The sequence below is a fragment of the Lacerta agilis genome, chromosome 13 (genome assembly GCF_009819535.1).
Source record: "Lacerta agilis isolate rLacAgi1 chromosome 13, rLacAgi1.pri, whole genome shotgun sequence".
NCBI lineage: Eukaryota > Metazoa > Chordata > Lepidosauria > Squamata > Lacertidae > Lacerta > Lacerta agilis.
The window spans coordinates 42,664,228-42,678,988 of NC_046324.1; the positions used below are offsets into that span (position 1 = coordinate 42,664,228).

Consider the following 14,761-nt stretch of genomic DNA (forward strand, 5'->3'; position numbering starts at 1 on the left):
GGCTAACAAGTTTTGATCAAGATTTAATATTAACCTAATTAGTTAATTTGAGAAGCTTTGTATTTGAAAAAAGCTTTGGGGAAAATCTGATTTAAAATATAAAAACTGTTTTTAAAAATCATTAAATTTTATTCACCCTGTTGGGTAGGCTTGAAGAAAAGGAGATTAACAACAAAGAAAGTGACATGGCTATCTGAAAATGCCTATCTTTGCCCCTTATTTCTTGGGAAATATATGAATAAACCTTAGACTGTATCTTCATCAATGAACCACCAGAATGAAGCAGATGTGCAGGTGTCAGCAAAAGTTGAAGTGATGAAAAATAAACGAAGGTGATATATATATATATTTTTTAAAAGTAGAGTAAGAGGAGAAAGGCTGAAGAAAAGGAAGCGAGAAGAGAGAGAACATGCCTAAAGTGAGAAAGAGAAGAGCATAGATAGAAGAAAAAGTAGCTGAAGGTAGAAAAAGACAACTGCAACAGTTGGTCTTGTTCACACATAACACTTAGCCAAATCATGGTTTAATGAGAACAAGCCAGCGTGTGAGTTTCCACTTTCTTCCTCCTCTGGTTCTGCTGCTGCTGTGCTACCTAAAATTAAGCCATAATTTGGCTTAGTGTGACGTACAAGCCCAGGTTTGAGATTTGTCTCCCCAAAATAAACCACAAACCCAGGTTCACATGTAATGCCAAGTGTTGAAACAGATAGTCCTATCTGAGGACTTTGATTCTTTTGAAAAATGCCAGTGAGACATTGTGTCCTAGAAGTGCTGAATGTAACTCTCATCTTGACATGAACATAGAAAACTGGGCACCCAATGGTTCTTGACTTAAGAGTTGCCATTAAGTCAGGCACTTGGCTGACGTCAGCGTACATGCTGCTTACAAATGTTTACAAACGCAATTGCAATGACAATAACCACAAACGCCAAATTACTAGGATTATTTTACAGGGGGTACTTTTGCTGGGTCACATGGAAGATTTGAATTTTAAAAAAACCCAAAAACAATTAGGTCTATGAAGGGCTTTTATAAACCTGTGAGGTACGGTTGACCCTAATACCACTAAAAGACAATTTGTCTATGATGAAAATAAACAAAAACGTGTTGTCATGCCCCATGCTCCTTTCCCATGAAACTAGGAAAGAACACGTTAAACATATGCAGACATGACAATAAACAAATAAATTCAAACAGCATTTTGCTACTTTGACCCTAACAACTTGTGTGAATGTTGTTTCAGCTTTTTCAGTCATTCCACAATAGGAGTCAAATTGCCCCCAAAAGGTGAATGAAATAAAAGCACTGAATTGCCATAAAACAAAGGATGGAGCACTGAAATTCTACATGGCATAGCTATGCACTATGTGGAGCATGAAGACTGGCACAAAAATTCTTTCGAATATTGTCGAGTGTTGTCTAGATGCATTTAATCCCACCTGACGGTAGAGGGTTAAATTCCCTCGGTGCAATGCAGCCTGCAATGTGAGCTGCCTTGATGGGGCTATACAGCTCTCAAAGGCTGTAGATTGTTAGACTTTTCACAGGTAAATGCATAGCTATCTTTTGTGCAAGTTGTGCACAGAACTGCTTGCTGCAGCAATCTGTAGCTCAGGGTAGTAATGCCACACTGGCATCAGAAGGAAAATAAAGCAGGGTATCTGTGTTCCCTCTTAAAGCCACACACAGAGAAATATATAGGAAGTAGCAGACTTTACCATAGGAACACACCCAATCTCAAGAGACCTGAGTCCATCCCATAGTTTGAGAATGACTGGGCTAACTTTTAAAGAGCTTGTAAAGAGAAATTAAAGGATAAGTGATTAAAAACAAAATAAGGACCAATAATTGAACACAGCTACATCACCCACAATACTCATAAAAAATGAATGGGCATTTTTTCAAAATTGTGTATACTGAGTGACACAATAACACACACACACACACACACACACACACACACACTCCAAAATCACTTTTGCATTTTTGGCAGAAGCTCCAACCCTGAGCTTTACCATCTTGTAACTTTGCAGTGCATGTGGAGTTCTAGCCAGATTGCCAAAATGAAGCTTGGGGTGCCTGTTGCTATTGCCACTGGACCTTTGCTCCACCACCCTGCCAGCTCATAGCTTAGAGGAGGCACAGGAAAGTTATTGTTCATTAGCTCCTGCAACACTGATAGCAAGGACATATTCTCATACAGCCCCAGTCACCCCAAACCACTGACCACGCTTACAGGGACTGATGGAAACTGTAGTTCAGTAATATCTGGAGAGCCAGAGTCTCCAAACATGCTCTATACAGTGTTATGTAGAATCAAATCATGGGTCGGCAAACTAGGGCCCGGGGGCCACCCGCTCCGTCGGTCACCACGCCGGTTTAGCTCTGCGGAGAGGTGCTTTCCCGGGACTACATCTCCCAGCATGCTCCGAGGTTGCTCAGACTTTCATGATGCTGGCCAATCGAAAGCCTTAGCAACCTCAGTCCTCCCCTCTATTGGCCGGTTTGACGCAAGTCAGTGGCCAATGGCGACCCTTCCCAAGGCTTGCTGCTCCACTTGGGGCGAGGCGCAGGGCACGGCACCTTGTTGACGTCTAGCTCTGAGAAGGGAGGAGGAGAAGTGAAGGGGTGGGAAGAAGCAGGAGGAGAGAGCCTGCAGAGGGAGGAGGAGGACTCCTCTGTGCTGCTCGACGGTGGCACATTAGCAGCATGGTCATGGACACCCCGGGGTAGGGGCCCTTCCCAGTGGGGTGGCTGCGGCCCCTCCACGCAAGCTGACCCAGTGCCGATGGGGTGCCCCCTCCCCAGCCCAGCCCGCTCTGTCTGAACACAGTGAGTAGATGTATCTCAGCCGCTCTGTTTCTGAGGGAGGGAGGGAGGGAGGGAGGGAGGGAAGGCATGTGTGCGTGCGGACGCGCACTGGCCCACCACAAGTTCTGAGGGACAGTGAACCGGCCCCTTGCAGAAAAAGTTTGCTGACCCCTGATACATGCACTGAAGAAGCTGGGTTTTGCTCACCTATCCTGCTCTTAGATCATCCAGCTGTCTTCATTCTGAACTCAAATAGTCCTAAATCCATGAGTTTTGTTACCCTCTGAAAACTGGGGATATTTTGTATTAACTGGGCACCTGAAAAAATGTCAGGTGTGCCTTATTAGGAGGGGCATGTAATTGCAATCCCCCAACCACACAAAACCTTTAGACAGTTACAGTCACTTCTACATAGGGCACAACTGATTGACAGGCAGATCATCCATTATTTAAAAAGGGTCCAGAAGTAAAATTGTTTTATGCAAATCCTCTTTTCCTAGAAACTTCTAGTCATACCTGCCTTTGAAATTAGCCCTTCTTTAGGTCTAAAGTGAACATACAAATGATTAAAGGATAGAAATATGAAATAACCATATTATATAATCAGTGAAGAAATGCAGAAATCTGAAGAGTTCCATTTGAAGTCTGTCACAAGCGAAGCAGAAAAAAAGAGCCACATGTTACACTTTGCTAATGGTCTGCGGTCATAAAGTTAAGCAAACACTCTGATTTGGCTGCGTGATTTGTACCCGCACAACTCATTTGTAATGGAAACTGCAGGAGTTGAAACAGGATAAGCAAAACTCCAGAAGCTTTTTAGATTTTCTCCTATTGGGGAAATTCACACATTTGCTCCTTAGGATTGGTGTAAATAGAACTCAAGTCTCCTGCTTTGAAGATTCACTGTCTTAAGTATTTTAAGTGACAGGGGAGAGGACTGAAGTCAAAGTGCAGTCAAACTAATGGGGCCGGTCAGAAAACAATAGAAAATGGATATGCATTTAAACCTTGAAAAGGAAAAATGTTATCCCGAAACATGGATACTGACCACAATACTGTAGAATGGCATGGAAACAGAAGACTCTTGCTTACCTATGGTGCAGTTTGTAGTTATTTTTCTCCGCTTGGGGTTGTGTCGAAGCAGCTCTAACTCTCGTTTGGTTGGCTCCCACGTTGAATACTTCTCTCCAATACCTGAGTAATGAAGAGAAATATATATGTACTTCAGAGGGTTGCTTGAAAAAGAGCTACAAGGGTACATTGCAACATAAACTGTACCATCCATTAAGCTGGATTCCCCATACATATTACCCCAACAGTAGGCTTGCTTTTCTCTATAGTTCAGAAAGGCAGCAATTGACCTTCACAATATGTTCCCATAAACATGTACTAAAAGCACACAAAGGCAGCTACTTGTATAGAATTCCTTCCCGTTTCCAAGTAACAGTTCTCTCTCTACTCTCCACCCGCAACAATGGGTGAAAAAACCTTCAATTAAAATCACAACAACAGATTGCCCTTCATGTGGGAATTTGTTTCGAGCACCCACCATTCTCTTTGGGTTCACAGAGGTCATCCTGCCAGCACAACTACTCATTGAAGCTAAATACAAATGGGCTCAGAAACAGCCCCACTGTGTCCAGCTCTGTTCAATAAAATATGGCAAATACAGCAAAAAAGCAACCCAACTTCTTAGACAAGCTACACACCTATGTTTAAGAGATATAAGATAGAATCAGATACCGGTATGTAAGAAGGGATACCAAATAGTGTATTAAGGAAGGAAGGAAGGAAGGAAGGAAGGAAGGAAGGAAGGAAGGAAACACATTTTGGGATGTATATATCAAGGAACACCTTGTATTTCCTTGAAACTGTCACTGCAGACTGGATCTCCAGAAATATATATGTCAGGACTCAAAGAACCATAAATTAAGTTATACGACCTGAAGGCAGCTTTAGACTCATCCTTCTCAAAGAATAGTACCCTATGGACGGTAAAGCAGCTTTGAAACAGAGATGTTTCAAAGGCCATTCTGGTGATCAGTATTCAAAGAGAAGTCAAAAGATTTAATCTGGCTAGCATGAACCCCTTGGGTGAGTCTAAGAAGCTCTTTGGGTTCCAGGCTTCAGTTAATCTACATGCTCCTGAAAAATATTTAGATGCACTGATTTTAATGTCTTAGGGCAGTTATCATCTCTCAACAGGAACAAAAAATAAATAAATACCATCCTTATCTCAAAGAGCTATAGCTGAAAATTTGTCATTCCAACAAAGCAACAATGCTTGTGGGGGAGAAAAGCCGTAGTTTGAAGAGATTGTTCTTCAGAAAGGATGTTAGCAAAATGGACTAGATGCAGGAACCAAGTGCACAAATGCATCTAGATTTTTAAGTTTGAGATACTATGGGACCAATAATGATCTAAGAAGCAACCCAATGGAGAAACGTGCAAGACTGGCTACTGTTAATCATAAAAGCATTTGGGTACTATTATGAAATGCACTATTGTAAAAATGAAGTTTAAAGCCAATTAAAGTTCATCTTGTTCTGCGTGGAATACATATTGCTCATAGTGGTAGTACAGAAAGCAATCAAGCAAATGCATTGTGCAAGGTACCAGGGTAAAACAGGTGGTAAGCATGTGTAGCAGGCTTCCTCAAACTCAGCCCTCCAGATGCTTTTGGCCTACAACTCCCATGATCCCTAGCTAGCAGGACCAGTGCTCAGGGATGATGGGAAATGTAGTCTCAAAACATCTGGAGGGCCAAGTTTGAGGACGCCTGATGTATAGTGTGCTATGAAGTGTAATAGTTATTTGATATTCCATTTTAAAAAAATGTTTGAGGAACTTTTTATTCCAATATTTTTTCATGGTTTTTTTTTAACTTGTGCACCACATTGGGTGCCATTTTTATGGCAGAGAATATGGCCAAAAAGAACTCCACATAAGTGATCTCCCAATAAATGGAATGTTCCTTGTGTGAAATTCAACAAAGCATACATCCCATCAACATCTTTTTCTCCTAACAATTGAAGAGAATAAGAAAAATATGACCCACAAAAATAAAGGGAAAACTAATTTCCATGAAATATTGGGCTAAGTGGCTACAGTGTTTCAGTACATTATACAGTCTGCATTTGCAATGATGAATGAGGTACCATTACAAATACCTAATACCTACAACACAACTACTTAGCCAGATGCTTCTTGCTGGCATCTTCACTACAGCATTTAAAATTGTCCATCAGCACATATATTACAGAAACTCGTGTGCTCCCACAACCCAATGCTGCTTTAACTAATTGAAAACATTATAAATCTAACACAGTCATACCTCAGGTTACGGCCGCTTTGGGGTTGCGCAATTTCAGGTTGCGCACCACGCCGAACCCGGAAGTACCGGAATGGGTTACTTCCGGGTTTGGCGCATGTGCAGAAGCGCCAAATTGTGACCCGTGCGTGCGCAGAAGCAGCGCTGCGAGTTGTGAACGCTGCGGGTTGCGAACGTGCCTCCCACACAGATCACGTTCGCAACCCGAGCGTCCACTGTATTAAGTTATGCTACAGTTAGCATGAAGGAGTTAACCTGGTACAGCCTGTTAAAGAGACTTCAGAACAAAAATTATAAACAAATATTCAGTATGTAAGGAAAGCATGTATTAGGGCAAATCAAACAGAAATAGGCATACATGTTTGTGTGGATTAGTGCCCAACTACTTAACAGAAACAATTGGCCAGCTCAGTAACAGAAAAGTAACCACACAGTTATATACATGGACAAATATTTAGAGCAAAACAGCTTAGGTTTCTAGGTTCTCTTTAGAAAATGAGTTTTGTTCAGTTTTAGAGAGCAAGCCAACTGTAATGGCGCCTTAGGTGGTCTCCTATTTCTCTTAGGAAACACTTAAAACAAAGCAAGGTACCACTCAAATATGTAAGAATGCTGATGCCAATATTTTAGCAGATATACAACTGCTTTTTCAGCACATGGTCTGTTGTGACATAAAATTAGGTGCATTAACATAATGACAACAGTAGTGACTAACCTAAAACTAGAACCACAGAAACTGACAGACTGAAAATGATCAAAGAATACCGTAAGCTCAGTATTCTCCAATTGCCAGTGGCTGCTTCAGACAGCGACTTTTAGTAGTGTTAACCACTGAAGCATTCAGGGATTGGTTCTACAAATTTACAGAATTTAAAAGGAATATACAGATAACTGTGTGTAGCTAAGGTTTTTCTTCTAAATGATAAAAACACCACACTTTGAATATAAAACTCATTTTGCAATGTAAAATCAGAGTTGGAAGGGACCTTGAAGGACATCCAATCCAAACCCCTGCTCAGTGCAGGGTCTGCAATGCAGGATGAGTCTCTAGCATCCATGGCAAATGCCTATCCACTGAAGGACAGCCATCATCCTCAAGGCTGTCTGTTTCACTGTTGAACAGCTCTTGCTGCTTAATAGTAACAAAGCATTCACAGAGCTCTCTATGAGCATTCCAAACAGTTCCAAAGCCAGTTGAGTATAGCGGATAAAGGGCAAGTCTTGGATTGGAGAGACCTAGGTTCAAATCCCACCTAAGCAATGATGCCCACCGGGTCATCTTATGCCAATTGTGTTCTCACCAGGGCTGTATCTAACAAAAGTTGTCTCATTAGGGCAAGCACTCCTGTGCAACAATATTTCCTCTCCCCCCACATGTCACCCCCAAATCTGCTCAGGGGTGGGGGTGGGTCTCAGAAGAGATTGGGGGGCAGCATGGGGGTGGACAGGGAAAGGAGAGGGAGAGGAAAGATAATTACACAGGCAGAAGTCTTTGCACTAACTAAATACCTTTGTTGGATACAACCCACAGCTTAGCCTACTTCAGAAGGCTCTCTGAGGATAAAATGTGTCCCATTCTAAGGTTTGGGGAGAAAGGGTGGGATTTGAGGGTAATGATGTGTTTCTCTCTTTCATAATAATTTGTTGGGCTTTTTAAAAAAAGGAATCATAGCTCAGTAGAACACATCCTTTGCATGTAGAATGTCCCTGGCTCAATCCTATTCTTGGTATCCCCACTGAAACGTATCAAGATAGAAAGTTGAAAGACTTCTACCCAAGACCACTGGAGAACTGCTGCCAATCGGGGGAACAATACTGGGTTAGTTAGGCAAATAGTCTTAATGGGCTATAAAAAGCTTCCTCTATAATTTATCATTACAACCCTTAAATTAGATGAGTATTATCCTCATACTGCAGGTAGATGAGAGACAGCAGCTTAATGGAAGCCCTAGTCTTACGCTGAGACAATTAGATCACACTCTTTACCACTACACTAACATTCTGCATTCTCATGTGCTTCGATTCTAATTCTTAAAATACTATTGCCATCTTGCAGCCAGCAATATAAAAATACAGTATTTACTTGAATGAAAAGCACACTTTTTTGGCCAAATTACGTCGCAAAATTTAGGGTGGGCATTAGATTTGATGGCACCAACAAATACTTTTTTGGCTTCAAGGTTTTGAAAACTGAGGTATGCATTAGATTTGATGGCGCATTAGATTCGTGTAAATATGGTACACTGGCCTGCTGATCCCATACTAAGATAACAAACAATATACCTGAACATTTTCTCTTTCCTTTGCAATATGTTTTTAAACACACACACACCCTGGGGACTCATGAAGGATATCATCTGAACTCTATGTAATATTTACAACTATAAGTATGCCATACAACCATTAATGAGACCTGGCTGCATGTTTAGTATTGGGCTATCAATGCCAGACTACAAGTCACCAATTTATATTTTTTGTCCAGTGCAGCTGTTTTGCTCTTTCAAATTAATTACTTCTTGGGCCAAAGACAAGCACATATTAACACATTTAACAGGTTATTTGATTACCATACACAGCACACATGGTTTAAAAATACCTTCAAAAGTATTTATTGTTGGGTATTGTTCTGCACTGTTACCTTAAAATGAATTTTGCATGAAACATTGTATGCTATGATTTTCTTGTTCTCAAATCCATCACTCTTTCCCCCCTTTCTCTGCCTGAACTACTTCAAAATATTAGTAGTCATTATTTTGAGAGATGAAGAACACTATCAGGCCTACAGCAATATTTATCACACGAGAGTAGGTGATATGGCTTTATTTTAAGAGCCATTTTCTTGAACCAATTAAACAGAGATTGACACAGAGGTTCTTTAAAAAATGTTTCACTTTGGACAGAACAATGTTTAGTTTTGCTTTCTTCTCAAAAAATGAAGGGCATATTTTGGAGTAGGTCAATCATAGGAAGTTCATGCAAAGGTTTACCACCCTTTACCTCCTGATACACATTATCTATAACAAGAAAGCAATCTATAAATGAAAAAGCAGCATTGTAAACCATGATTCTTGTCTTAAAATGGCAGATAATCAGCAAAGGGACGCTTGTTAGTGAAATGCGTCGCCAGGTCACACTTCTTACCTGTCATTGTACACTGGTAGTGAGAAACCATTGTTGGGGTGAAGGCTAAAAAAGAAAAAATTAGGGAAAGCAAACTGAATAACAAAACAAATGTGTGTACATATACTTGTGTGTAAATAGTTACAGATATACATACTATATGTGTAAACAGAGTGTGTGCTTATAAAGCTGGCACATTCTATGAGATAATCACACAGGGATAGAGGTGACACTTTGTAGGAAGGGAACAGATTTCTTTTCTGCTATGCTTAAAAGTAGATTTATTCTATCTTATCCTTAACTTTGCACAATCACAAGAGAAGGGGTTATTTCATTGAAAGTAAAATTTAAAAGTGTAGGTTGGCTGAAATTTTATGAGGTGTGCATGTTAAGTAGTCTAGCCTCTGAAGATAAATTATCGCTACATTTGTTGCTCCTACAACTTGCTCTGGTACCCCATTTCCCTATTACTGATTTCTACCTTTTGATGGGTGGGAAGGCCAGGTATAACTAAAAATGAAAGTGAGCATTCTTTCAGCAGATACTTAAATAAAATCAAACCTTGTAGCTTCCAAGCCTTCCGTTGTTCTTCTTTGGCAATTTGTTCCATATCTTTGTCGTATATGTAATCTTGACACATAAAGCAGTATATACCCCCATACAAAAGGTCTATGGCTGCAGAAACATAAGGTGGTTGGGAAGGGGGTTGGAAAGAGAAACACACAAAAATTAAAAAATTAAAAATGTAGGCATTGACTTTCATAATAGCATCTACACACATATTCCCTGACCTTAAAAGGGGGAAGGAAGAACAAAAATACCAAGTGTTATTATGTCACATGACACTTTTAATGCCAACAACCTTTTCTACAAACAAGTATTCTCAGACAAATTAAGGAATGAACATTTAAAATATATTTCTCAGATTCTCCTGGTAGTTAAAATTATTCATTGCCATGGACTCAGATTTGAACTCAACATGGACAACATGATAAAAACTCCTTCTCTTCAAATATAAATACAGGCAAATCTCTAATAAGGACTAAGATACAGAAAACAAACAGCTTGCAAATAAAAAAGGCAGTCCACTAGTGTTATAAAAAATGAAATAAGATGTTCAATTATAGAAAGCTGCATCAAAGCTAGGCTAGTGACAGAATTACTGTACTTCTTCTGCCTGAGAGATCGAAGTGGGCAAAAATCTATATCCCAAATATAACCAAAGCATTTTTTTCTAAGATGAACATCAGCACATTCAATATTTTAAGGGTTCTTAATTTGGTAAATAAATCACAAAAAATCACAGATTCATTATTTTCCAGAGTTGTCATGGTGCAAAAACATGGAACCAAGCCACTTATCCATTAAATCTTATGTCACTTGTGTCAAAAGATGTATTCCGCAATTTGCTGGTGGTTTTGCTGTTATCCTATGTAAAAATTTAAGAGAATCCATGAGCACCTATGCCTTGGATCAAAGTTTTTATGGTGCTGACAAGCACTACTTCTGTGTTTTTTACTGTACAGTCCATCACTGTTAGGGGTGGTGGTTTGGGGTGGGAAATTCATGTAAAATCAAGCAAGTGCAAGAAGATCTGTTTTAATTCTACTGGTTACGATTTTCATCCTGACACTATGGAAAAGCAAATAATTTGTGCAAATGCATGCTTGCTCTCTCGCTCTCTTAGTCTGGGGAGGGGTGTAGCAGCCAGAGGAGTTGTTGCCCACTGTGTTGTTCAGTCGTGTCCGACTCTTCTAAATATTCTAAATGTGCCCACATGTCCCCAGGTGTAAATACAACATTTACAGCTAACAATGTAGGTGTACATTTCTGGAACAATGCAGAATGAATAGTCCACCACCTAGAAAATGGTTCCCAAACTTTTTCGGCCACTGCTCCCCTGGTTTCAATAAACTCATCCCTAGTGCTTCCTACCCCACCCTATAAAAAGCTTTATTCAAAATAGTGGTTTGCATGACCTACTAAGGAAGATTAACAACACAATTAAATTCAAAACAGTAACAACTGCACATTTGTTCAAAGTCTAATTTAAAATCTTTAATTTAATTAAATCAACAAAATTATTGAACTTGATCCAGCGATACCAGCTTCTCAGAGTCTGGTAGTCATTTACACCTCCAGCACCCCCTGCCACACCATCTTAGCGCCCCCAGTTAGAGTAACTGGACATGAGAAGGGGTGATTAATGCCTATCAGTTCAGCAGACTTAGTCTGTGACTCATCAGTCTGTTGGTGTTCCTTGCTTGGTGTTACGTCTTGAATTGCTAAGTTTATTTGGAGCAAGGGAGGTTTTTTGTACTTGTATGTATCTGTATCTGCAAAAGCCTAATAACTATGTCCAGAACTGTTTTACTGATCTTCTGCAACAGAAAACTATTTGGACCTTAAGCTGCTTCCTTGTGGTGAATGGTACTGGGAGCAACTTCCTCTGTGAATCATATCAGATTCTCAACAATATTTTGTTATCCCAATCTTCAAACAGCTCTTGAAGTCATGCACTTCTTTAGTGTTATCATATGAACTTTAAAACCTACAGGGTATTCTTACACAAAACAGATTCAATCTAATTAATCAGCTGGTTTTTATCTGCTAATACTTACTTCTTGCTGAAAATGGAGGTTCCAAAGTTGCCCTCTAAAGATGCATTGAACTCCAAAAACAGAGTCAAATCAGTCTCTTCCCAATAAAGACAACGCAAGCTATTTACATTTTTTACAGATATTATGTACACAAATCCATTAAGAAATTTCAGTTCAGACTGATGTAAGACACATAAATAAATTTATTGCACCAGTTCCACATCCTAATTTGGCTTAGATTGGTGCCACACTGACCCATAAAAAATGAGAACCAGGATTTCAAACCTCCCATGGGTTCAGGTAGCTGCCAGTGTGTTCTGTCTCATATTACAGATAAATGCCCTATTTCTCAGCTGATAATTAAGCTGACATGGCTAAAAACAGATACAGTGGTACCTCAGTCTACAAACAGCTCTGTTAACGAACTATTCGGTATACGAACTCTGCAAAACTGGAAGTAGGTGTTCAGGTTAGCGAACTTTACCTCAGTCTACGAACAGAAGCCGAACGGTGGAAGGACACCGATGGCGGGAGGCCTCATTAGGGAAAACATGCCTCGGTTTAAGAACGGCTTTGATTTAAGAACAGACTTCTGGAACGGATTAAGTTCATAAACCGAGGTACCACTGTATCTAATTCACACATGCCAGAGGTACAGTAAGCCTGAAGAAACCAAGGTGACTTGAATGCAATGCCTGCATATAACAAGAGCTAAATGAACCTCAAGATACAAGTCCAAGCTATTATAACCTCCTTTTTTCTCATCTTGTTTTGAAATGGAATGTGAACCATAAATATCCAATTTCAAATCTTCAGGTATAGCAGCCCTGAATTCTGAAGGACTTAATGTATGCGAAGGTTCAGACAGTATCTGAAAATATCTTAAATTAGATTTCCCAAAGCACATTTTGAGAGAAGCTGTTCTTCCAACAAAGCCAATACACTGTGTTTCAACGGTGGCCAGATACCTTTCATAAACTTTATCTTTAAAATAGACCATTGAAAGAAGTACCACTACAGGTATTCCAAGTGTGCATTGCTGTTGTTTCTAAACATTATAATCATTATAAGCCTAACCAAAATAAGTTAGGGATATTATGTATCTTAATCTTAAAAGAAGACTATAGTAACTAACCTACAAACTAAGGTTCCTTGCTTATTATCAATGTAGATTTAAAAAATAAAATGCCAATTTTAACTGTTGCATTGAATATGGTACTTGCTTATATAACAGTTACATACAAATTAACTGTTGCTATAGCAATAGGGTGGGTGGATGTTAGGAGCCTCATAAAGTGATATCTGAATGTTATATTTTAAAATAGTCAGATATTTTCAAGTGAATTATCATAGCCCTTTATATATATTATATACTACGACTTTATTGTAAATCAAGGAAACCTCTGCAATTAGTTTAAAATTAAAAACAAAAGTCAATTATTACAAAGTCCTCCAGTATGTGATATGCAATATGTGGAGAAGAGAAATTGGATATTTATGGCTCTTGTTTTATTATAATCCTGCCTCATGAAGAATTTTCAAAACAAGTTGGAACAAAACAAGATGGAAAGGTGGAACAAAGGCTGTTTTTTAGCTTGCAATTACTTTAACTTCTTCCATTAAGAGCTATTTAGTACTCAATATCTCTGAATTGACACCAATTTTTCAAGATGATTTTACCAAAGTATGTTTAGGGATTATGGGGCCAAAGCCTTCATCAAGCCTTAGAAACCTTTTTCATTAGCAGTACATGTGACAAGACAGCTTTGCTAACAGATTCCCTGGAAGCAATCGGTGAGATGGCATCTCAAAATACCCATTCCCATCTAACTTTGAGGCTCATGATACACAATGCCAAGTCAATCACTAACAAACTGCACCTGCACATTCCCTCTCATCTGCTCTCACACATAGCTGTACCTGCAGCTATTATCCCAGCCATTTATTGGCCGAGACTAGCAACATGAATTTCCTCATGCCTCAGCTCCTCTCTCAGAAATAACAGCCAATATTTTGGTTGGCTGCCCCACTTGTATAACAATGTGCACTGTAACGTCCATCTTAATATATATATATATATATATATATATATATATATATATATATATATATATATGGGGTAGGGGTCCAGATTTTCAAAATAAATATACTGCCTCCTGCAAGACAGATTTCTGCAAGGCTTAGGTATGAACATTCTCTAGACAATGTCATATAAGCTCCTGTGGTGAGATATATAGAAGCCAAGGACACAGCAGAAAAGACCCTGCACATTATGGGTGTGATTCCCCAAACAAGCACATACTGATTCTTTTCTACTTTATGTTCTTCTGTATATTCTGTTCTATTCTCTTACAAAGAGGGCAAGCATTTGAACTTCATCCTTCCCCCTAGGAACTGAGTTTTGTTTCTCCCTTATTGTAAGTACTCAATTATAGGATGGGCCCCGCAGTGTTCTATATATGGGGTGTTTTTACTAAAAAAGTTCAACAACTTTAGCTCCCCCCCCCCAGCAAAAATCCTGGCTATGCCCTTGCTAGGATGTTTCATAATTGGACAGGGATTTGAACCTGGGTTTGCCACATCCAGTCACTGAACCACATTGGCTTTCCAACAGAGCAAAGCACTACTGTAGGACATCTAACCATTTGGTGTCAAACACAGTCACAGAAGATGGTGGTATCTGAAATAGGAATTAAGTTTCCTCGGGATTCAGGATTCTGCAGTTGAAAACTGCCTTAACTGTCTTGCATTCTGGCAGAAGAGTTCTTCTATCTATCTATCTATCTATAAACTGTATACTGCCCTTCACAACATAAAAATACAAAATAAAACACAAAATGCATTAATAAAACAAAAACAAAATGAACCATCAACTCCCCTTTCTCACGCACACATTAA

At 39.4% G+C, this 14,761-nt stretch overlaps 1 protein-coding gene across 4 annotated transcripts in view; it reads right to left on the reverse strand.

Moving 5' to 3' along the window:
* USP22 (ubiquitin specific peptidase 22) overlaps positions 1-14,761 on the reverse strand; it is a 102,950-nt gene that overhangs the window by 53,564 nt on the left and 34,625 nt on the right. For 3 of the 4 annotated variants that reach the window (XM_033167801.1, XM_033167798.1, XM_033167802.1), the window contains exons 3-5: positions 9,825-9,938; positions 9,285-9,329; positions 3,905-4,006 (exon numbers count right to left, since the gene is read on the reverse strand). In XM_033167801.1, coding sequence (XP_033023692.1) covers positions 3,905-4,006; positions 9,285-9,329; positions 9,825-9,938 — 261 coding nt within the window. The remainder of the gene's footprint in view (positions 1-3,904; positions 4,007-9,284; positions 9,330-9,824; positions 9,939-14,761) is intronic. The other variant, XM_033167799.1, reaches the window with a different exon arrangement.